The sequence below is a fragment of the Arvicola amphibius genome, chromosome 1 (genome assembly GCF_903992535.2).
Source record: "Arvicola amphibius chromosome 1, mArvAmp1.2, whole genome shotgun sequence".
Classification (NCBI taxonomy): Eukaryota; Metazoa; Chordata; class Mammalia; order Rodentia; family Cricetidae; genus Arvicola; species Arvicola amphibius.
This window is the reverse complement of record NC_052047.1, coordinates 82,602,816-82,627,784: the sequence shown is the minus strand read 5'-3', so window position 1 is coordinate 82,627,784 and position 24,969 is coordinate 82,602,816. Positions and strand designations below refer to the sequence as shown.

The 24,969-nt window shown below is 42.3% G+C and overlaps 2 protein-coding genes across 2 annotated transcripts in view; one reads left to right on the top strand and one right to left on the bottom strand.

The window, feature by feature from the left end:
- Nucleotides 1–12,030, top strand: part of Cep68 (centrosomal protein 68) — a 28,463-nt gene extending 16,433 nt beyond the window's left edge. The window contains exons 5-7 of the mRNA XM_038323417.1: nucleotides 2,364–2,460; nucleotides 8,304–8,477; nucleotides 9,806–12,030. Of these exons, the coding sequence (XP_038179345.1) occupies nucleotides 2,364–2,460; nucleotides 8,304–8,473 (267 nt within the window). The 3' untranslated portion in view covers nucleotides 8,474–8,477; nucleotides 9,806–12,030. The remainder of the gene's footprint in view (nucleotides 1–2,363; nucleotides 2,461–8,303; nucleotides 8,478–9,805) is intronic.
- The window catches only part of Rab1a (RAB1A, member RAS oncogene family), a 28,095-nt gene continuing 14,990 nt past the window's right edge, over nucleotides 11,865–24,969 (bottom strand). Inside the window, exons 2-6 of the mRNA XM_038323430.1 lie at nucleotides 23,652–23,724; nucleotides 21,593–21,688; nucleotides 14,688–14,783; nucleotides 14,271–14,402; nucleotides 11,865–14,115 (exon numbers count right to left, since the gene is read on the bottom strand). Of these exons, the coding sequence (XP_038179358.1) occupies nucleotides 13,918–14,115; nucleotides 14,271–14,402; nucleotides 14,688–14,783; nucleotides 21,593–21,688; nucleotides 23,652–23,724 (595 nt within the window). The 3' untranslated portion in view covers nucleotides 11,865–13,917. The remainder of the gene's footprint in view (nucleotides 14,116–14,270; nucleotides 14,403–14,687; nucleotides 14,784–21,592; nucleotides 21,689–23,651; nucleotides 23,725–24,969) is intronic.

Sequence of the window (24,969 nt, the reverse complement as noted above, 5' to 3'; positions counted from 1 at the left end):
AAACTATAAAATATGACTGAACTTCCAGACCAGATAGAGGAAAATGATATTTGTCTCAAATCAGAAATATTTTCGAGGGGATTTGCATGGTACTTTGGCAGATGTCTCAGGATTGGATCCTTAGGCCTGGGAATCGAATGACAGTTCAGTTAAGTCAGGTGTGCACCACAGCTATGCAGTGGCTGTCACACGGGCACAGCAGACACAGAACACATCAACATCACCACGGTTCTTCTGGACTATATTGGTGTTTATGAAGCTGAGCTGAAACTATACTGAATCCAGGCATAGATGGGGCTGTGTGGTAGGACAGATTTAAGCCAAATTTAGCCCAAAATCTGACACCAGTTTTATGAATTTTATTTTACGCCTGTTTGTTATTAAGGTCTATTATTTCACACCTATGAACTTTAGCTAGTGATACCAGATTAAAAGTATATTGAAATGGAGGGTAATTCCTGTAACTGCTAACCTTGGGTAGCTTGGCTGACTTTGATCACATTGTGGTGGTGTTTGTAGCCCAGACCTGCTGCTAGTCTCTCAGGGAATGGGGAACCCATATCAGATCATATACCCTAACACTGAGTCAGCAGAAGACGTGAGATTTACTACCAAGCTGTGACTCAGCATCCTGGGGACTGCATGTCTGGAGAGGAGGGCCTTTGTTTTCTGCCTTTGCAGTCTACTAAAATCTAGCCTGGGCTAGCCAGCTGTCCCGCCATGGCAGGGATGCTCTTAGATACAGTGTAGAGATAGAGAAAAACTTAAGGAAAGAGCTGAAGGCTGAACCTGGAGGTTCTCTCTGTTCAAACACAGTGTGCCTGTGCCTGGAGAGTGTACTTGGAGAGTCCAATAAGAGGAAATTGCTCTCTGACTTACCCCAGTAGCCTTTCCTGGCCTGGCTGAACAAGTGAAAGTAGATTTACTCCACTCTGCATTTGAGCCCTCATAAGCCCCTCTGTAACTCAACTTAGAAGTAGCCAGATGCAACCATCTTACATTGTAGACAGCTAAGCTCTGAGCCAGGACTTATTCCTGCATATTAGTCAAGCTTAGACCTCTTGTATGAACACAGCTTTGTCAGTGAGATGACGCTGCTGACGCCCTCCTCAGAATGGGACAGGACTTAGGAATGGGCTCTCTTGGCTCTTACTTAGACCCAGACTGAGTTCTTGGATTTATGTGTGCTTACATTTTAATTACCACTCTTCCTCCCCTGTCCCCTCCTTCTCTCCTGTCCCCTCATCCTCCCCTGTCCCCTCATCCTCCCCTGTCCCCTCCTCCTCTCCTGTCCCCTCATCCTCCCCTGTCCCCTCATCCTCCCCTGTCCCCTCATCCTCCTGTCCCCTCATCCTTCCCTGTCCCCTCATCCTCCCCTGTCCCCTCATCCTTCCCTGTCCCCTCATCCTCCCCTGTCCCCTCATCCTCCCCTGTCCCCTCATCCTCCCCTGTCCCCTCATCCTCCCCTGTCCTCTTGCCCAGGAAAATAAAGTGTTTGGGGGCCGAGTAATAGTGATGACAGGAGAACAAATCCAAGAATAAAAAAGCACCCTCAAAATATTAAACAGTGAGGTCTGCCCCATGTCATAGTTTAATTTTATACAATTTTTTACCTGCTAAAGAAAGATTTACAAATAAAATTAGCTACAGCCAACTGTGGTGGCACTTGCCTTTAAATTAGCACTCGGGAGACAGAAGTAGTCATAGCTCTGAGTTTGTGACCAGCCCAGTTTACATAGTAATTTAGGACAGCCAGGACTGTTTTTAAAGAAAATAAAAATCAGCAACACTGTTTTGTAGTTGTGAGGGAAAACCTACTTGGGAAGAGTTTTTGGGAAAACATCAGCTTCCCTGATGCCAAGGTGTTGCTGTAGAGGTCCATAGAGGAGGAATAAAGGTGAGGGCCACAGCTCCGCGAGTCAGTGTAGCAGCAAACTCTGCTTGTAGTTCTTACCTAACATGTTCATCCTAGTGATCAGTCCCATACTGAGTTAGAGAGCACCATAAAGTAGGACACAAAATTAAATTCCATTCCAGCCTGTTCAAGAGCCAGCGTCTGGGGGGAGAAGTCTGTTGAGCTGGGCTTGATGGCCCAGGGTTATAATTCTAGCCCTGGAGAGGGTAAGAAGGAGGACTCTAGAACAGCCTGAGCTAAATTAAGACCCTGCTTCAAAACAAAAGAAAATCAATGAATATATTCCCCATGGACTCAAAGAAGCTGCCACTAGACTGGTCCACTGAGGGATTCTATTGCATGATGGCTGTCTTCCATGTTAGAGAAGTCAAGTATTGGGTCAAGTTCATTCTAGACAACTTTTACAGGCAATAATATTGAAGCTCTTTTTCTTTCTTGATGTCTTAAGCAATTTAAGAAAGATGTAGACAAACATCAGTCCCTGACAGAGAGTGTCTTGGAGAAGGGGGAGATTCTTCTTCAGTGCCTGATGGATAACACCCCAGGTGGGTAAGCAAGAGCTTTGTTTGGTTGTTTATTGACACATAATGTATCTGTGGGTCCAGTGTGGTACACATATCCACTGTATGTAGCTATAATTGAGGCATGCCTTTCCACTGAGTGTTTTAGAGCAGCCTTTAGGAATTCAACCCATTCACCTACTAGTGAATTTTAATATAAAAGTTTAAATTGGGCTGGTGAGGTGGCTGCTCAGAGGTTAAATTCCCAGCAATCACATGTTGACTCATAACCATCTATAATGAGATCTGGTGCCCTCTTCTGGCCTGCAGGCATACATGCAGGAGGAACACTGTATACATAATTAAAAAGTTTGAATTAGTCAATGTAAAATGAAAGATGAAGAGCCAGGCATAGTGGTACATGTCTTTAATCCCAGTACTTGGGAGGCAGAGCTGCTTCTTAAATTTCTGGCAGAGCCTGGTGTGATAGTTCCAGGACAGACTGGGCTATATAATGAGACCGTCTCTAAATAAATAAATAAAAACAAAGGTGACAACTAGCCAGGAACTGGAAAAACAGCTTAGCTATTGTGAGCACTAACTCCAGCTCTAAGACATCCAGTGTCATCTTCTCCACTCGCCTGTGCACACATACCCATACACAGATGCATACATATACATGTAATTAAAAATAAATTTAAAAAACTAGTCACTATTACAGCAATTGAATTAGATGTGGTGACACTATCTTCTCAATGTGGAATTCTCATCAGCTTCGACGGACAGGGATTTTCAGATTGGTCCCATCCCACATCCGTGTTCCATCTCATCAGAGATGTGACTAGAGCACAGCAAAGAAGAGAGTGGTGTTCATTCTCCCAGACGTTCATAGTCAGTAGAGGGGTTCCCAGGTCCTGCTGCTGTCTCTAGTCTTGTACAGACCTCCATACTGCTTCCCACCAGCAGTGTGTAAGAGATCCCTCTTCTGTCATTCTTGCTGTCATTTTGTCTGTTTCAGCTAAGCCATCTTACCTGAAGATTATATATCACGTAGTTCCCTCCTGATTAATAATAGTGACCCTTTTTCAGAGGTTTGCTGCCCTTTCCTAATATCCTCTTCTGAAGTATCTAGGTCATTCATCCATTTTTTTAATCAGGTGACTATTAATAGTAACTCTAGAAGTTTTGTTTTTGTTGCTTAGTTTTTGAGACAGTTTCCCTATTTAGCTCTGACTAGGCAGGAACTCACTATATAGGTCAGGATGGTTTTGAACCTGCAAGGATTCTCCTGCCTCTGCCTTAAGTCCTGGAATTACAGGTTTACGTCTGCAGTATTATTTTATGAGACAAGGTCTCCTATCCTAGTTCCTGGTCGCGTTGCTGTGTTTGTTTATTTGATTTTTTTTTTTTTTTTTTTTGGTTTTTCGAGACAGGGTTTCTCTGTAGCTTTGGAGCCTGTCCTGGAACTAGCTCTTGTAGACCAGGCTGGCCTTGAACTCACAAAGATCCACCTGCCTCTGCCCCCCGAGTGCTGGGATCAAAGGCGTGCCACCACCGGTCCGGCTTATTTGAATTCTTATATATTATGTGGGCTCCAGAGGTCAAAGGCAGGTCTTTAGGCTCGGTGCGACCTACTGTGCTGCCTCACAAGCCCTATAGTGCTTTTTGTTGGTTTTGAGACAGGGTCTCACTACGGAGCTCTCTGGCTGTCCTGGAATTCACTAGGTAGCTGAGGCTAGCCTTGAACTCAGAGAGACGTGCCTGCTTCTGCCTCCTGAATGCTGGGATGACCAGCTCAATGCCCTTTTAAATAAAAGATTTATTTTTCAATTATGTGTGTTTCTATGTGAGGGTAATGATATGAAAACAGGTTCTTGGAGGCCAGGACATTAGCTCCCCTTGCGCTACAGCTGCATGTGAGCAGCCTAATGCAACAAACAAGTCTTCTGGAGGAGCTGTGTGTGCTTCTCATCACTGAGCCTGGATGTCTGTGTGTATTTGCTTGAGGTGTTTGGTTGTTAAATGTGTGTGTGCTCCTGAGTGTGTGTATATGCACCATATGCACGCAAGAACATGTGGAGGTCAGAAGAGGGTGTTGGAGCTCCTGAAACTGGAATTAAAAAGTTATTGTGAGCTTCCAAGTAGGTGTTAGGAACCAAACCTGGTATTCTCCAAGAGCTGTTAAGTATTCTTAACCATCTCTCCAGTCTCGAGTGTTGTTTTGGTCTTTTGTTTGTTTGGATCCACTGCTGAGAGGTCACGTCAGGGCCTTGGGGTGTAAGATGGACGCGGCCAGTGAGCTGCATCTCCGGCCGTATGCTTCAGGTTTCAGACTTAGAGTTTTGCTCTTCTGTTGTGAAAAAACGTGCACACTGCCCAAGAGACTTCCACAAAGAACACCTACTGGCTCCTCACATCGCTGATCCTCCAGACCCTTCAGACCCATGGTGAGAGAGTTATGGGCATAGATGTAAGCCCAGGTAAACTAGGCATTGAGCCTACAAGAAAAAGAGACTTGTTTTTTGGGTTTGTTTTATATTTTTATTTTTTATTTTTTGGTTTTTCGAGACAGGGTTTCCAGTAGCTACAGAGCCTGTCCTGGAACTCACAGAGATCCGCCTGCCTCTACCTCCTGAGTGCTAGGATTAAAGGTTTACGCCACCACCGCCCAGAAAGATTTTTTTTTTTTAATGTAGCGGGTGAGGCCCCTTCTACCTTGTTTTTGAGGCAAGGGCATAGGCTTGCTTCCCCTGGACTCTTCCCCTCTCTGCCTGCCATCTTGCTGAACTTTTTACACAGTGAGACTGTCAGGGTAGCCCAGCAAGCACTTTCTTCTCTGAGCCATTTTGCTCATTCTTTTGCTTTTATAAGTCTCTGGCAATGTTCTGAGTAAGTGTGTATTGTGTGAGTTCAGATGTGTGTGTGTGCATGGCACAGATGTAGAGATCAGAGGGCAGCTTCTGAGAGTGTGTTCTCTCAAAATTAGGTCCTCAGGTTTACCCACTGAGCCATTTCCCTGGCCAAGGAAACTAGAATTTGATCTGGCAGTCCTTAGTTGTAGGTGGGGTAGTCAGTGGAAGCCCTCAAATTTCCTGTTTAGCTCAAGTTTAACTGGCAGGTTTCTCTATTTTATATTCTACTAATTTAGGGAAGGGTTTCTGTCAAAAAAGCAAAGATCGTATCAGCTATAGACAGTTACTGCCCAGCCTGCTTCCTAGCACTTAGAAAGTTTGAGATCAACCTGGCTCCTTTGTCAAAAAAAAAAAAAAAAAAAGGAAAAAGATGTGAACAGTCTGTTTTCAGGGACAGATGAGTTAAAAGGATTAAATTCATTAGGGGAAAGAGTGGGGATATGATCAGAATACATTATGTGAAATTTACAAAATTAAAAATATATTTTAAGAATTAAGCTGAAGCTGGGAAATGGGGGCACACGCCTTTACTCCTAGCACTTGGAAAGCAGAGGCAAGCAGATCTCTGTGTTTAAGGCCAGCCTGTTCTAGAGCTAGTTCCAGAACAGCCAAGGCTACACAGAGAAACCCTGTTTTGAAAGACAAAAAACGAATTAAACTGATGGGAGGACAGGGTTGCATTTCCATACAAACCAAACTTAAACCCATTTGCAGGATAGGTTCCAAATTTAGCAAAGTGTGAGAACTTCAAGAGTATTTCTAACTGCCTTCATGCCAGGAACTGATCCCATCTGTGTCTGCAAAAGCCTTGAACTGATGGGCCCCAAAGTGAACACTAATGTCCTGTAGTACTACACAGGTAGGTGCTTGAAGAGCCTAGTTCCAGAGAGAGATAGTACTTACAGGGGAATCAAATGGCATCAACACAGCCATGATGAACCTTGTATGAACTGATGGCCATGTACCTACCTACTGGAGAAAGGTTACAAAACAAAGTTTCTCAGGCTTGGTGCTACTGCCATATAAAGCTTTGCAAGATGTTTTGCAGCACAGAAGGCTTCACATCCCGACAGTGCTGATGCCCTAAGACATTTCCAGATAGTGTCAGTTGTACTCTGGGGAAAGTGAACAAACACATGGAGAAGTTTTGAAGGAAAGCAGCCACTAACAACAGGTCTCCAGCAAAGTGTACTGGTGAAGCCTTGCTTCTCAGAAGGCCTGTTTGAAGTTCTTCCAATGTTGTCTTACGTAGAATCTTTAGGTATTTTGTGGCTAAGCCTGAATGGTTTGTTTTATTGTATGCATGAATGGGGGTGTGTCCATCCCTGTCCATGCCCAATACCGTGTGTGTAGAGATCAGGTTAACTGCCCTTACATGGGTTTTAAAGATCGGACTCAGGCTGCCAGATTTATGTGGTAAATGCCTCAACTCCTTAAGCCACCTCACCAGCCCCAAGTTTAGGTTTTATATTGGTGCAGGAACTTGGTCTACAGGCTTTACTGCCTCTGACTAAGCCAGTTTGTTTGTTTGTTTTGTTTTTTAACCAAACACACTTAGCATGGGGCTGAAGAAACTTACAGCTGCTGTCCTAGGGTCTAAAGAAACAGGGATGAGCAGGAAGAGTTCGGTATCTTTTCATGGAGGCCATGTGTAATAAAAGACATCCTAAAACTGACTGACTGGACTTTCACTTGGAAATAAATCCACTGACATTACTCTTTGTCCTACTCTGGGGAAAAAAAGACTTAGGGATATTTTGCTGGCCAGAGAGGCTTCTGGATTGAGTCTGAGACGTGAATCCAGGTTCCTTCAGAATGATAGTTAACTCCTCCCAGTCCTCTGCCTGGAATAATTGGATCATTTAGCTGTTTTGTTCAAGTTCCTCTTGACACTTCCTACTTCCTCCTCCCATAAGCAGCATCCTGTCAGTGTGTACACACAGCCTTTTCAGATCCTGCTTTTTTACTTGCTACAAATATAACCTTGGGAGTGCACCTTAACTCTACCAAGAGGCCCCTATGCCAGCACCCCGCCAAAGGCATTTTGACCTAGTTACATAAATACAGGTGGACATTTTGTCTTATTCTCAAACTGCTTGAGTCACATGACTGAACCCCATGGGAATTAAGCCAAATGAAGCCCCATATGCATATGTTAAAACAACACAAAAATCACACCAGGAAAACAAACCTTTCTAGCCTTTCCTCCATGACCTGTTTACAGTAAAGTTTGAAGTCAAAGGCCCCTAGAATCCCACAGGAAGACTGAACCGAGCTTGGCTCAGCCACCCTACAGCATTCCTATGGCACCAGCTCTCAAGAGTTGTTAGGACAGCACTTTGCCCTCACGTGGCTTCCCCCTAACCTCAACACACCCAGCCTGCAGTTCCTTCCCTTTCTGCCCCATCTACTCCACGTTGTGCAGAGAACAAAGGCTTCCCCTTTCTTATCCTGGCTGGCAGATGTTCCCAAAGGCAGGAAGCTAGGGAGCAGTTAAACACAGCTGATAAAGCACAGGAAGTAGCATTTGTGTGTAACAAAAGGAAACAACTGTCTTCTATTTGCATACTCTGACGGCAGCACACCCCTCTTCTCATTCTGACCTGTAGGAGTGAATTTAGCCTATTCTCACTCCTTTGCTCCAGTTTTGGTCACTGATTCTCTATCCCCTAAAAATCTACAGATTTCCCCTCGGAGCATCACTGTTTAAAAGGAGAGAGGTGGACTGGGAATGTGGCTCAATTGGTCGTATTTACTCAAACATGAAATCTTGCATGAAGTCTTGGGTTCTGCCCCCACAGCTACATAAACTAGTGTAATGGTGTATACAAAAGTTGAAGGTCTTATTCAGGTAGAAAGTTTAGAGGTCTGCCTGCTCTACAGGAGACCCTACTTGGGTAGGGGAGCAGGAACTGTGAACTACTTCAACCCTGTCTGAGCAAATGGCTATTCCTTTTATTACTTGACCACCACTAGTTTTGAAGGATGTCCTTGGGAGGATCGCAGAGCAGTCTGGTGAGCTGGAGAGCTGTGCAGATCACCTTTATGACTCCATCTTAGCCTCTTTGGACATGTTGGCCGGCTGCACCCTCATCCCTGACCACAGGCTAACAGCAGCTAAAGAACACCCGCCTGAAAGACTTTAACTCGGTAAGTAGAAAAACCCAGAACCTGCTGTCCAACCACTGCTAACCAGGACACAGGGTTGTCCTAGTAAAGGATTACTTCTGAGCAGCTCAGTCGGGGTAATGGAGTGCTGTGGGACTCGCTACCCTGCCAGGGGCGTGGCTCTTCCTGTGGTGGAACTCAAGTTGGTTCCACTGTTTTCATGTGCTTGCTGAGGAGCACCCCATTTCTGTGTGTTCTCTTCACCATGACTCCATCTTCAGACAGGAACGGTAACCCTTACCAGTGCTCATTTCCCACAGGCACTTCTCCAGTGTGGGGCTACAGTGGTATTTGGTGTTTGCCTGAAGGGTCAGAGAAGCAGTCAGGCCAGCCACTAGAGAGACTTTTTACCTCTACCAATGCTCAGACCAAAGGGGCAATCCTCGGATTGTAGGGGTGAGCCTCAGACTTCAATGAGCTCCTGTCTCCATCTCCCTAATGCTGGGAACAAAGGTCTAGGACTCCCAAGTGTGGTCACCTTTGTGTGAGCTGTTTCTCCTTTAGACAGATTCGATCTCCTGTAGCCCAGAGTGGCCTTGAACTAACAGATCCAGGCTGCCATCTCCATCTCTGAGTCCTGGGGATTAAAAGTGTTTGTCACCACTCTCTGGCCTCTCCTGTGCTCTGCACTCTGATCTTCAGGCAAATTTTGTTAAAGCAATCACTACAAGGGGCTGTAATCAGACTGCCTGGCCTGTAGGCTTTTCTCACCCAGCTCATTTAGCACTTGTCTCCAAGCATCTTTGACAACACAAACATCTACAAAAATCCAATAAATTGCCAGCTCTCTACCCTACCCCCTTCCCACAAAGTATCTTTGCAAATCTTATACCACATATCTTCCCCAAAGACCTGGGGAATAGCACTTCCAGAGACTTTACAAATACTGCTCGTTAACTACAACTTTCATCTTACCTTTTAGAAAGTCAAACTGGGAATGAATAATAGGAAAGAGAGGCCAAGAGAAAAAGAGGGTTACCTGGTGCCTACCCTAGGATCTCTACTCTCTAGCATTTTAGAACCACACAATTCTATTGTACTTTTTCTGGAATGGCCTCTTTTACAAAATGTTTACCAATAAAGTTGTCTCAGTGAGCATATGCTGGAAACACATCAAGAGCAGAGACTCTGGGGCAGGGTGGGAGGGGTGGCTGTACAGACCTGTAATCTCAGAAAGGATTCAGTGACAGAAGCCAGCCTGGGCTACATACCAAGACATCTTTAAAACATAATAGGAGTAAATGGGGACTCAGATTTGCATCAAAGCAGTGTGAGCAGATGCCTGTCACCCTTGCTGCTTTCTGTTTCAGGCACAGGCAGAGACTGACTCATCAGCTAAATCGGTTCTTGGGGAGAAAACAAGAACTTCTTGGAAGAGCCATTTAACAGTTAAGGTGTAAGGGAGAGACACAGCTTTGAACAAACTTGCTTTAAGATGCCGATCCCATCTCTGAAGGGTTCTTGAGTCACTGTTCTCATTATGAATCCCTCCAAACGAAGGCTTTTCCTTTTGGTGCTTCTCTACCAAAAGTACGTGGCTTTACAATTTTGATAAAATACTAGGATTTGTGGGTCTCATGTACCTCTTCTGTTAAAAAACTAGCAGATAAAACATGTTGAGGCCATTTACAGAAAGCTGCTCAAGAAAGGTTCTAAGTACTTGGAATTAGTGTACCTGATAATTTTTTAGACATAAAGTACAGTATTTCACATGCCTGCTGCAACCCAGTATGGCTTACCACAATGCTTATGGGTGTGATCCAAATTAAACTGTTTTGATTCTGCCATCTCTAAGTCAAGCTTATTCTTACATTGTACGTGGTGAATAATGTGCTTTCAAAAGGCAAAAGAAAATGCTTTTCTAGCAAATGAGAATTGGTTAAAAATCAGTACATTTTACCTCTCTGGTGTGACTTTAAATTGCCTTCTCATTAATGTTAGAGCTGCCCTCAGAAATTAAATCCATTTGGCAGGGATGAAAGTCAGTCAGCATAAAAACTGAAGATGGATGGGCTGGAGAGATGGCTCAGAGGTTAAGAGAACTGACTGCTGTTCCGGAGGTCGAGTTCAAAACAGCAACACATGATGGCTCACACCCATCTATAATAAGATCTGGTGCCCAGAACACTATATACATAATAAATAAATTTAAAAAAAAACCTGAAGATGGCAGAACCTTACAGAAAAGAGTTAACCAGTTACACCAATTGAATGCAGAATGAAGCGCTCCTGTTCTCTTAAAATGTAATTACAACCAGCTTCAACTGACAATGTTTAGTTTGGAATATACTGTTTCCCAACAAAGTACTACCTTGCCTGAAGATGGTCTATGCTTTTGTTCATCCTCTTTGTAACAAAAAGATACGCTTTTTTGTAACTAAAGGGTGCAAACTCTGACCTTGGCTGTGAATGCCACTTAAGAATATCAACACAGCTGTTAATTTTATCTTCTGCTGTGTTAACTTTTGAGCTGAAGTTATCTCAGCCTAGGATGATGCCACTATTTCCATGTGCAAGTGTGGCCAGGGTAGGTTCACATGGCCATGTTAGAATTTATATACGGTCCTTTAAAGTTCATTTGAGTCCACAATAAAGTAGCATCTCAACGCAGGGTTCTTGTCGGTCTAGAGTTAAGCTCTAGCACAAAACAGAGACTTGGAAGACAGGTTGTTCTGAAACTTAAATGGAACCCAAAAGGAGTGGTGTGCTGAATGGCCAATATGTGCTTGAGGGAACTTCTTCTCAAGTAAGCATAGGAAGTTAGCATGAGTCCAGTGATTACTGTTTGTTAAGGGTTCCATGCAGTGGCAGAATGCTCTTCAAGTTACTGTGTAGCAGACACTTTTCATTTTTAGTATAATTGGTATTTCTCTACTATGTGCACAATTAGAGTTCCCAATAGTCTTGAAGTGTTTATACTTGAAAAGTGGGATATACACCCCCAAACTGCATTTATTGGTGCATACATCAAAGCAAATAGTAGTTAAGTGTGCTGAAATGGTGTTGTAAGCCCTAATCTTGCTGCCAGTGGTGAAAGAAAACTAGAATTTTGCAAAGTCTGTAAATTTGTTTATATTATAAATAAATGTTTTCTGCTAACAAAGAATGAATGAAAAGTTTGAACAGTTTTTGCTATTGTAAAATTAAAGTGCATGGCATCACTTTGTTTTACATTGTTCTGTATCATTTAGTTATTGTAGAAAACAGTTTATGAACTCTTTCTCCCTTTGTATTGACAAGGAAAAAACCCAACAGTGTACAAAATATATATACGTATATGGGTCAAGTATATTTTGGCCCATATATACTGATGGCTTCAGGAATTTCCAGTTGTCTTATATAAGGACGAATAGACCCAACAAGCACATCTATAATACAAAGTAAACTATGATTTTATTGTGAAATTCTCATAGATGGAAAATTAAATTGAATATTCTGTCCATTTTTCATTTTACAATAATCTTACCACTTATTTTTGTACCATGTATTTCAATTGTCTGTTTAGTGAAAAATAAAGAAACCTGTAATTTTTGACTTATTTTTAGTTTAATATTTTATCATTAAAGACCCCATAATAAAATGTGTTGTCAGCAGCCACATCCTAAGCCCCCAATTGAAGAATGTTTGGCTGCTGCTTAAACCGAAGGAAACAATCTCTGACCTCTGTCACCTTCAATGCTAGTGTCCCTAAGAGACTTTGTTTCCCACTGTAAGACAAAAGCAAAGTCTAGGATCTCAAAGTTCCTAGTTAACAAAACTTTTACACATGCAAAAATTTCACCGAAATATATTATTCTCCCATCATTCCCATCTACCGTTCATGTTTTGAGTTCATTTTCGGGGGATAGAATTTCTACAATTAGGGCAATCAACATTTCCTGTTTTCTATTCTAATGCTTAAACTCTCCTCCAACATGAGTTATACAATTGGAAAGAATAACAAGTTGACACCTGGAAGTGGAGGCAGGAGGACTAGGAGTTCAAGGCCATCCTTGGTTACAAGTGATTTTGAGGCCTCTTGAGCTACATGAGACACTGTCTCAAAAAATGGTGCAGTCTGGGTATTGTATGTAGTACATGCCTTTAATCCCAGCATTTGGAAAGAAAAGGCAGGTGGGTCACTGTGAGGGATCAGTTTGTTGCACATACTAACTTCCAGGCCAGTAAGAGTTACATAGTGAGACTCTGTCTCAAAAAAAAGAAAGAAAGAAAAAGAGAAAAAGCCAGGCATGATGGTACAAGCCTTTAATCCCAGCACTTTGGAGGCAGAGACAGGTGGATCCCTGAGTTCGAGGTCAGCCTGGTTCACACAGCAAGTTCCAGGACAGCCAGGACTACACAGAGAAACCCTGTCTCCAAAAGCAAAAATAACAATAATAATAAAAATGTGTGACATCTGACTCAGAGCATGGAGGGAGCACCAGCACATACTGCCAGATCACTCACTGCCTGTGAGGAAGCATGTGCTGCTCTCCAGCTCTACCACAGACACAGGAAAAAGTGTTGCCAGTGAAGCCACTTCAGATGGTTTTAGGACTGGAGATGAAGCGCTAGGGAGCGTACATTCTAAACTTGTTTTCCATACAGTTTGAGCTCCTTGAACCAATGAAGCTGGTTCAGTCTACACAGCACAGAAGCTTCTCTAGGTCACTTAGCAGGTCTATTACTAGAAAGCAAATACTGGATGCTGTGCTATAAGATAGGTCTACAGTGCCCTTGCTGCACACAAATGGCTGTTGAGTATAATGCAAACCTCTATTTCCCTTTAACCATAAGAATTAAAACAATACTTATCACCATACAGTTTGATATTACTTCCAATAAGTACAATATTTATTAAACATATCTTCAGTTTTGTTACATAGTGTGCAACAAATTACAATATTCTGCAGCCACAAATTATATGCAGAGTATGAAGAAACTATTGATCAGATAGTGTAATCTTTCCATTTATAACTCTACAAGGAAGAACTAGCAAATCAGATCTTACATAGAACGTTTCACTAAACTTTATGCATGGAAACTGACAGACACTGGTTGTGCTGTTTGATACAAAATGGCTGAACTTCATCTTCAGAAGACTAAACCCAACATCTAAAACATGCCAATATAAACATCAAAACAAAATAAATTCTAACCAACCACGGGAAACAATCTGGTATCAGGAAAGCAACAAGGATTACACACATTATTTTATGAACCAGCACACAAAGGTTTAAAACAGTTCTGAAAATGAAGTTAGCTGTCTTGAGTCAAGGGAATAAAAAAAAAGTCAGTATTGACCATTTACAATCTCTGACCTTGTGGAAACGGTAAGAATCTGTTGTAGTGCAGCTACATACAGTACAATTCAGGCAATTTTGTTTTTCACTTGGGTTCAGATTGCGAATTCATTGCTGTGAGAAAAGGACGGAGGCAAATTTTAGCAGCAACCTCCACCTGACTGCTTGACTGGAGTGCTCTGGATCTTAACATTGGACTTCTCTGCACCACCAGCTGTTGCTCCAGGGCCCATTCGCTTTTTAATCTCAGCTGCCATCGTCATGAAAGACTGTTCTACATTCGTTGCATTCTTTGCACTGGTTTCCAAAAATGGAATTCCAAGGGAATCGGCAAATTCCTGAGAGAGTAATAAGGAACAGTGAACACTGGAAAACCTTCCTAACTTGATCTGTCAGTGCTTTCTGAAATGGCAATGAAGGACTGACTTAGCCACTGTGACCCATTCATTCCCTTAATTAAAATTCAGTTTAAAAAGTCAAACCTCATACATACCTTTGCTGTTGTGTAGTCTACTACTTTCTTTGTGGTCAGGTCACATTTGTTCCCTACCAACAACTTGTTGACATTTTCACTGGCATAGCGATCTATCTCCTGCAGCCACTGTTTAACATTATTGAAGGACTCCTAAAAGATAAGAATGATACAGCTCTGGAGCAACTAACGATTGATAAACAGCTCCTGTGAAACCCTAGCCATAACTATAATGCAAGGAAAGAAACAAACTCATGTATTACAAAAATTTCTCTAATGGTAAAAATAAATTTCTGATCAAAAGAAAAGTATTCAAGGGCAGCCTGTCTACATATTGAGTAGCAGGTCAACCAGAAGTACACAGTGAGTGTGTAAAATGTACACATACACACAAAGTAACTCCCTGCTTTGTTGACAACACACTCTCTAGGCACTTACCTGATCTGTCACATCATACACAACTATGATGCCATGGGCTCCTCTGTAGTAACTGGAGGTGATTGTTCGAAATCGTTCCTGGCCTGCTGTGTCCCACTATTAGAAACAATCAGGAAGGCAAACAATTCCATTAAAGCAGGAAAAGTACAGGAGAAAATCAGATTATTAGGATCTGAAACAACAGTATTTAATGCTTACATTATTAAAATGCATCGCAAGTATCAAATATGTTAAAGTACAGACAAAAGGCATGCACCACTACTCCTGACCAGAATTTTTTTTTTCTCTTTTGGTTTATTTTTGAGACAGGGTTTCTCTGTAACAGCTCTGACTGTACTGGAACTCGCTTTGTAGGCCAGGCTGGCCTCAAACTCATGGAGATCTGCCTGCCTCTGCCTCCCAAGTGCTGGGATTATAGGTGTGCACCACTATTGCTGGCCATAAATATTTTTAAATGAGAGAAAAAAATAAACAGGGAAAAAGCCTCACCAAAAGTTACTTACTAGCTCTCTCCTCCCTACCCCCTACCTTGTAGTGGGTTTAAGCTTGAGGCTCTCTGCATGCCAGGCAATTTGTCAGTCCCTGAGCTGTACCCCCAGGCCAACAGTATGTTTTTGATAGTAACACTGCTATTATTCATAACCAGTTTTTATGTTAATTTTTGTTTTGTTTTGAGACAGGATCTCACTTAAGGTAGTTAAGATAGTTCTGCAACTAACTGGTTTTATAGACCAGGCTGACCTGGAACTCAGAGATCCACCTGCCTCTGCCTCCCTATTCATAATGTTAATAATGCCTACAATTTAGCTGGTGGTACTGATACCAAAATTATAAATTCTTTAAGAACTGAAGCTATGCCAGGCAGTCAGAAAAAAATCAGAGCCCAAAGCCTACTCCTTCCTGGCTGCAGCCACTCATCCCAGACCAGGGTGTTCTGCTGAGCCCTAGCGCGACAAGGAGGTGCACTTCACTAATGAGAGACCGATAAGCAAGGACTGGCACTAACCCTGTCGAAAGCCTTAGGAATGTGAAGAGATAGCACCTGGCAGGGCCCATGCTGGACACGCAGGCAAGTCCTATTGCTTCTCAACCACGTTTAAGCCCAAAGGCTTTGGGAAAGGTAAAGCTGCAAGTCACATTTTCAAGTAGACCCAGGTTGTAGAAACCTCCCACCCACAGGGCACATGCCAGGCCTTATCCCCAGGCACCAGAGTTCCTACCAGGAGCCCTTTAGGTGCGCACGCACACATACACACACCAGTTGACAGGGCTAGGAAAAAGTGCCCCACGACCTATGAACAGAGGACAAAAGGCTAATACAGTTTACAATACCAGAAAGCGATGGAAAGATCTAATGTTACCTACCAATCAGAATGACACCCAGTTCAAGTAGGTACTATTTTAATCTGAGCAAAAAATAATATAAGGAAGATGTTTCTAAACACTTAAAGTGGGGAAAGGCAGGCAAAAAAGCTCAGCAAAAGATTTGCAAACCTGAGCCAGGCAGTGGTGGCGCACACCTTTAATCCCAGCACTCGGAAGGCAGAGGCAGGTGGATCTCTGTGAGTTTGAGACCAGCCTGGTCTACAAGAGCTAGTTCCAGGACAGGCTCTAAAGCTACAGGGAACCCTGTCACCCTGTCTCAAAAAACAAAAACAACAACAACAACAAAAAAACGATTTGCAAACCTGACAACCCGAGAGCGATCCTTAGAACACATGACAGAAGGGAAAAAAACTATAAAAAGTTGTCCTCTGGACAGGTGTGGTGGTTCATGCCTATTAATCCTAGCACTGGGGAGGCAAAGGCAGGTGGAGCTCTGTGAGTTCAAGACTAGCCTTATCTACAAAGCAAGTTCCAGACCAGCTAAGGCTATATAAACAGTGAGAGACCTCTTTCAAAAATAAAAAAAAAAAAAAGTTGTCTTCTGATCTCCACAGATGTGCCACGACATACAGTGATACACGCACACACATGCATGATAAGTTTTCGTTTTGGTTTTTTGAAACACAGTTTCTCTGTGTAGCCCTGGAACTCATTTTGCAGACCAGACTGGCTTCAAATTCAGAGATCTGTTTGCCTTTGCCTCCTAAGTTGCTGGGGTTAAAGGTGTGCACCAGTATGCCTGTCTGATAATAGTAATAAATTTTTAAAGACAAAAATACATAACTCATTTTAAGAACACCTTACTGCAGCTGGGGGGTGGTGGCACAAGCCTTTAATCACAGCAATTGGGAGGCAATGGCAGGCGGATCACTGTGAGTTTGAGTTCAAGGCCAAAGAGCTAATTCCAGGACAAGCTCCAAAGCTACAGAGAAATCCAGTCTTGAAAAACAAACAAAAGGGCAGGAGAGATGGCTCAGAGGTTAAGAGCATTCCCTGCTCTCCCAAAGGTCCTGAGTTCAATTCCCAGCAACCACATTGTGGCTCACAACCATCTGTAATGAGATCTGGTGCCCTCTTTTGGCCTGCAGGCATACACAGACAGAATATTGTATACATAATAAATAAAAAAAGTTCTTTGCTAAAAGAAAAAAAAAAACCTCACCTTACTGTAATGATCTGTCTGGTCTCTTTGAGAGACAAGCCACCCACCCTCCACCCCTGCTGAGACAGTACAGATCATTACACTTACCACTTAGATTCTAACACCAAAAAGAAATGCTTCATCACTGTATTATTGTTCTGAGTTTTAAAAAATGAAAAATAACTAGTCAAATTCACTTTTTAAATTTAAAAAGTCTTAGTTCTAATAAAGACAGCTGCAGTTGAGAATGTAGCTCAAGAGGATGAGAATTTTGTTTAAATTTCTAAGCAACAGCCACATACACACACACACACATTCCATTTTATGTGTATGAGTGTTTTGCTTGCACATGTGTCTGTGTACCATGTATGTGCAGTACCCTTGGACGCCAGAAAAGGAAGCTAGATCCCCTAGAACTCGGGTTCAACATTTCTGAGTTATCATGGGGGTGCTAGGAATTAAATTAGGGTCCTCTCAAAGAGCAGTCACTGAGCCACCTCTCAGTCCCCAATGACCTCTTGTTAAGAAAGGTTTGTCTAACCAGATGACTCAATTACTCCACTAAAAGATAATGAATGGTAGGGCTGTGTACACAGCTCAGCGGTAGTCGAATGCCTTGCACTGTAAGATTCAATCCCAGCAAAGTTCTTTAACTCTCAGAAATGAGAGACTAGATAAGGCATTAATATTCTTTTAAATATGATAATGGTTTAATAGATAATAATATGCAGATGCATATGAATTTTGGGGGGGGGGTGTAAAACTGGGCATGGTGGTGCATGCCTGCAGTCCCAGCAGAAAGCAGGAGGATTACAACATGCTCAAAGCCAACCAAGGCTACATAGTAAGCTCTGTCTCCAGTACAGCCCCAAAGTCTGTAACATTAACACACTTCCAGATGAAAAAGAAAGCAGCCAGGCGTGGTGTTAAGTGTATATCTTTAACCCCAGCAGTCAAAGGCAGAAGCTGGCAGATTTCTGAATTCAAGGCTAGCCTGGTCTACAAAGAGAGTTCTAGGACAGTCAGGGCTACACAGAGAAATCCAGTCTTGAAAAAAAAAAAAAAAAAAGAGAGAGAAAAAGAAAGCAAATAATATACAAGGTTTAGCAGCTGCTTATCTTAAAAACAGAACTAATGCTGGCTTCATTCCTTTCTTTTGGGTCCAAACTGAGACTGTGAACTCCAGACTATGAAGATCACTGTCAACACTAAGGAACTTGGTATCATCTGGATCTTCCAGCATGACTCTATTAGCGTGCCCCTCTTGCTCAATGGTATAAGCACTAATTTTGAAGACCTGGCCATCACCACTAAATATAAACAGTGAAAGGAAAAAACACTTGGAAGGGAAAATGAAGTCTAGCAAGTTGAAATGTAATGACACAATTTTACATTTAAAATTTTAAAACATCCATTCATTCACAGAAGTCTCTCTCTCTCTCTCTGTGTCACTCATAAAGACACACACACATTGCACACACGTGTGCACCCTTTAAGTGTGTGTATGTATGGTGTATGCATGTGGAGATCTGAGGCTGAATAAAGTCCTCCTGGATTACTCTCCACCTTATTCACTGAAGCAGGCAGGATCTCCCAACTGAACTCAGAGCTCACTGATACAACTAATAACTGAGCTCCAAGGATCCACGGTCTCTGCCTTCCATGGACTAGAATTAGAGGTGACCCCGTGCCTACATGGCATTTTGATGGGTGAATTCCGGTTCTCACATTTACAAATACTTTATCTACTGAACCATCTCCCCAGACCATATGTACCCTTTACATTGCTTTGCTTTTGTATTCTGCAGTGGGTTAACAATATAAGCACCAGTCCCTCAAGTCCGAGAGAGAAATTTCATTTTTATGTGTGAGTGTTTTGCCTGCATACACACACTACAGTTTGCCTGTGCACTACATGCATGCCTCTTGGTCACAGAGGCAAGAAGGTGGCATTGAACCTCATGGGGCTGAAATTACAGTGCTGTTGTGCAGCATGAGATCTGGGAATTGAGTTCCCTGCCTCTTAATCACTGCACTGAGCCGTTTCCCCACACGAAAGGGTGAAAAATTTTTAAGAAATTAGAAAAGGCACTTTAAAATGCAAGACTGACCCAAATTCAAAAGGATCTAAAAAACAATTCCAAAAAGAAATGATCAACTGAGCAAGAAGATGATGTGATGACATCAATCTGAAGAGCAGATGCCAACAGAAAGAAGTTAGTCTGATCCGCAGTTTCAAAATGCAGAGGAATTCCATAGACATTAAGGCACACTGGCTCCTGCTCAGATTTAATTCCAGCACTCAGGAAGCACAAACAAGGCAGATCTTTGTGAGTTCAAGGTCAGCCCGGCCTACAAAGCAAGTTCCAGGACTGTCAGGTCTAGATAAACCCTGTCTCAAAAAAAATAAAAACAAACAAAAGATAGCTAAAACCCCGAATAAATGGAAGCAGCCGCTTTGGAAATTAGTGAATTCCCCAAATATGTTTACATAACAGCATCAGATATGGGAAGAAAATTCCTATTGAAGATGAAAGGCCAATAGAGAGCAATCTGCAAGATCCTTTCCAGACAAAGGAAATGACAAAATTAAAATGTTTCAAGTATTGAAATCCTGTAGGGAATAATCACCACCTATGCAACTGGTACCCAGGTGGCAGGCTGGAGTGGCTCTTTTCATAATAGTGTTTACTTCTCGCCTTCATAGGGCACATCACAGAGCCCACTGATATGCTTTCTCCAAGGTCACAAAGGTAAACACACAGCAAGCATCATGTGATCCTCAAAACTACCTTATAAACTAGTAAGCCGGAAAACAGTGCTGGGGCTGGGGCTCAGCAAACTTGTTATTATTCTAAGTCAACATAAAAGACCGGGCTCACACCTGTAACCCCAGCACTGGGCGGCAGAGATAGGCAGACAGATCTTTGAGTTCAAGGCCAGCCTGGTCTACAGAGCAACTTTCAGGACAGCCAGGACTACACAGAGTATCATGCCTCAAAAATAAGGAGGGAGGGAGGGAAGGAAGGAAGGAGAAAAGAAAGAGTACAAAGACTAATCTTCAGTGTTACTGCATACTATATAAGTCCATTCTACAACATACTGATTTTTAAAAACTAAAACCCAATTTAAAAAACAAAACTATTTACTTACTTTCTGCCCGCCACACCATGTGTGTGTGTGTGTGTGTGTGTGTGAGAGAGAGAGAGAGAGAGAGAGAGAGAGAGAGAGAGAGAGAGAGAGAGAGAGAGAGAGACTGATATTCACACTGAGGACACCCTGCCATGGCACACACATGGAGTCAGAGGACAACTTGCAGGAGTTGGTTCTCTCCTACCACATAGGCCCTGGGGATCAAACTTAGGTCAGCAGGCTTGACTGACATTAAGCACCTTTACTTGCTGAGCTATCCTGCTGACCCCATGATGTTTTTTTTTTAAGATCACAGACAAGCTGGCGTACACAAACCCATGCTAAAGCGGTAAAAGATGGATAAGGTAGTTGAGATAACGCAGGGGCCCCGGATGAAGATGGAGAGCTATATATCACTTGGTTTTGCCAGTAACTTTAGGCAAATCATTCTCTCAGCATCCATTTTCTGAGAGTAAAACAAGAATATTAGAAAAACTAAGTTTCCTTCCAATAAAATTCTGTGTTTCCACAGAGCTGGAGTATATGATCTTAAAGGAGAAACACCCAGAGAACTAATAGTTGTCTTTCTTTAATGAATGTACCTAGCCTCTCCTAGGTTCCTTCTAACATAAACATAACACTAGCACAGTAAAAGACATAGAGAAGATACCAAGTAAATATCCACTGTGAGGCAAGAAAAACTCAAACTTCTGACTTTCACTGGAGAAGGAGATCAGTCCTAAGGCTGACTTAATATGAGCATCTCTGCTTTACAGGTAGAATTTTAACACGGAGGACCTGGGATATAACTCCATGCTGACAGTGCAGATTTATAGACCTTGGGTTCAATCCTCGACACAGGTGACAAACAAGGAGGGACTGGAGAGATGGCTCAGTGGTTAAGAGCACTGGCTGCTCTTCCTTCTTCCAGAGGACCTGGGTTCAATTCCCAGACCCACATGGTAGCTCATAACTGTCTGTAACTCCAGTTCTAGGAGATCTGACAACCTCACACAGAAACATACTCAGGCAAAATATCAATACACATAAAAATAAATAATTTTATTCTTAAAAAATGAGGAAGAAGGAAGGCATTTCAATGAGAAAAGTGAACCTAGGAAATGCCTTTTGGTCTAAAAACTATCATCAATGCATGGCTCTTAACCTTTATATTCAACTTTGTTAGAATAGTAAATATATATAAATACACCGTACATTTACCAAAACAATTTCCAAGACCACTTACTATCTGAAGTTTGATTGTTTTCCCGTCTAACTCTATAGTTCGTATCTTGAAATCCACACCAATTGTGCTGATATAGCTTTCCGTGTACGTATCATCCTGAAGGGGAAGAGTTAATAAAATCAATGTTCAACAGAGAAAAATTTTTTTAAATTCACTTGCTTTATAGTCAAAGCTTATAAACGAAGTTTTTAACATCTAATTTCATCTTGCTTTGTGTTCTAAAGCAAAAAAGTTTCTTTTTTCCTTGAAATATTTTTCAAGTGTTCTTTATTGTTTTGTATACATCTCTTGGTAAATATTTTGATTATGTCAAGAAGATTTTGTAACTGTCAGAGCTCACCCAACCAGATACCTGAGTTTTATCAGTAAAACTCTTGCTCCTTAAATACCCGATCCACTGACCAACAAACAATGCTCATTTCATTCTCCTCTTAGGGATGTATTCCAAAATCTAGTTTATATCCTGGTGGAAGTTTTTAATTGAAATACAATACACATAAGAATCCCTCCTTCAAGGCAGAGGCAGGTGAATCCCTGTGAGTTCGAGGCGAGCCTGGTCTACAATAGTAAGTTCAAAGAGTACATAGTGAGACCTTGTTTTTTTTTAAAAAAATTATTTAGTGTATGTATGTGTGTGGATGTGTGCATAGCACAGTATGCACAGTATGTACATGTAGAGGTGTTAGGACAATCTTTGACAGTCAGCTTCCTCCTTCCACCATGTTGGTCCTGGGGTTCATTCTGGCCAGGCGGTGGTGGCGCACGCCTTTAGTCCCAGCACTTGGGAGGCAGAGGCAGGTGGAGCTCTGTGAATTTGAGACCAGTCTAGTCTACAGAGTGAGTTCCAGGACAGCCAGAGCTTTACAGAGAAACCCTGTCTTGAAAAGCTCCCTTCCCCACCACACCCCCCAAAAAAGAAAAGAACATGACCTCATGAGGGCTCTTATGACAGATCAGAGAATAGAAGTGCCTGCCCCCAAGCCTAATGACTTGAGTCCAGCCCCTGGGACCCACAGGTGAAAGGACAAAACAAGTCATGCACTCTGTTGTCTGACCTTCACACCTGCTATTGTGCTCATGTGCACACCTGCCCCGTGTACACAAACACAGAAAAACAAGTAACTGTTTCAAAAGAAGCTTTCATGAAAAAACAGGAATGGAGACTAAGCATCCCTGAACTGCAAAGCAACACCTGGGAAGTTCTCTGACAACCATGACGGACACCTTGGTGTAGGAACTTAAGAGCAGCATGACAAACTCAACTTTTCTGTGACATAAACTGCTAGCCAATGTGGTGGCCACTAGCCAAGTGGCTTATGAAATGGGGAACTAAAATACAATGATCTTTTTCAAATTTCAATTAAAGTAAAAAAAAAAAAAGCTAGAGAACTAGGTTACTATGGTTGTAAAACTTAATCTGAGTTACTGAATGCACATGACTATCAGTACATATGATACCATGCACTCTGCGGCTGGTGATGCTTCTCTTTATTCTATTAAAATGTGGCTTGAAGATTTCTTTCCATGTCACTGTCACTAAGGCCAAATATCCCACATTATCTGTTCACCTCCATTGGAATCAGTCAGAATTCTACAATGAGCATTAGATGCTAATGTTATCACCACACTTCACTGCATTTCTTTCTTGGCTTTGTTGTCCCATTCCCCCCCATGTCTGTCTGTCTCTCTCTCTCTCTCTCTCTCTCTCTCTCTCTCTCTCTCTCTCTCTCTCTCTCTCTCTCTCTCCTTACGTATTTTTTGGACTGACTTCAAGCCCAAAGTGGTCACCCCTTTCACCTCCCAGGTGGAGAGATGACAGGCATGCACTACCACACCCAGCTTTCCCATGAATTTCCTTTAAGAACAGCACTTACAACACTTATTTAACAGTCCAAGATACCACAGAGGGCAGGGTTTGGGAGCTCTTAGATGTACAAATTCTGAAAGAGTTAAGTCAATAGACATAAAACAGTTTGATTTTTGTCTAACTAGAAAGCATGCACTAATTGTACAGTTAAGTGCACCATTAATTATAAAAAGTACTTTAATTTCAACTTACTGCAAACCTAAGGAGGAGGCAAGACTTTCCAACTCCAGAATCGCCAATCAGAAGTAACTTGAATAAATAATCACTGCAAAACAGAAAGAAAATCATATTAATAAACAGTATGTTGTACTGTTAAGTTCTACAAGAAAACAGAGCTAACAACAGCTTGTTATGAAGACTACAGCTCCTGAAAAGGACTGTATGTGGTTTAGCAGAAGCCAAAACTAGATCCACCAGCAGCCCTTTGATGCGTAGCTGAACGAACATGTGAATTACCCAGTCAAGTAAGGAGGCAGTGCCACCCAAGATCAATCTCTCAGGAGTGAACTTCCTCTTCCAAGGAAAACACGTGATTCCTATTCTGAGAGAGAGGGCTGAGGAAACTTCTGCTAATTAAATCCCAGTCCTCTACACTATGAGACTAGGGAAGGTTATGCTCCAGCCAGTAAAATTGTCTCTCCTGGCTCAGTGGCCCATGCCTGTGATTTCAGCAAGCCTTTGAGAGGTGCAGACAGGAAAATCTTGACTTTAAGGCCAGACTCAGCTACATAACATATTAATAGGGCTGGCTTGAAAACATGAGGTCCTCTTTCATCAACAGCAAAAGCCTCTCCCTCAAATTCAAGGAGCAAACTACTCACGGTGCAGAGCAGTCCTCCAGTGAAATAATGTCTATGACCCTTTCCTAGAATCCAGTCTAACATCCCCTCTTCCTAGAAAACAGAAAAGCATGTGGGCTACAAAGATGGCTCAAAGATAAAGAGCCCTGGCTTCCTAGGCAAAGGATCCAGGTTTGATTTCCAACACTCCCAGGATGCTTATAACCATCTCTACTCCATTCAGTTCCAGGAGATCTGATGCCCTCTTCTGGCCTCTCAGGGCACTGTTATAACATGGTGCACAGGCATCTTAAGGTGTTCCTGGATCTCTCTATACCTCTTCCCAGTGTGATTGCATTGAATAAATGTCCCCCTTTCTGTTTCCTGCTATTAATTTGGCTCTTTTAATTGGCTTGCCCAAGATGAACAGTTAAACCTGGCTTGTTGGAGCTACCCAGGGCACAGGGATTCTGATTCCAGTAACACCACCACTACTCCTAACTTAAAAATCATCACTAAAACATGTCTTCAATGACCTGAAGACAACAGAGTTTCTGTCCACTGTTTCCCAAAGGAACCTCTCAGTTCTTCGCAATTCTGACTATTTCCATAATCTAGGCACTTTTAAAAGGAGCCTCCCAATCAAGACCTTACATACATATTTTTAGAAAGTACAACTGATTTTTAGCTTTGTGGTTTAATTTCAAAAATGAATATCTAATTTATTAAAT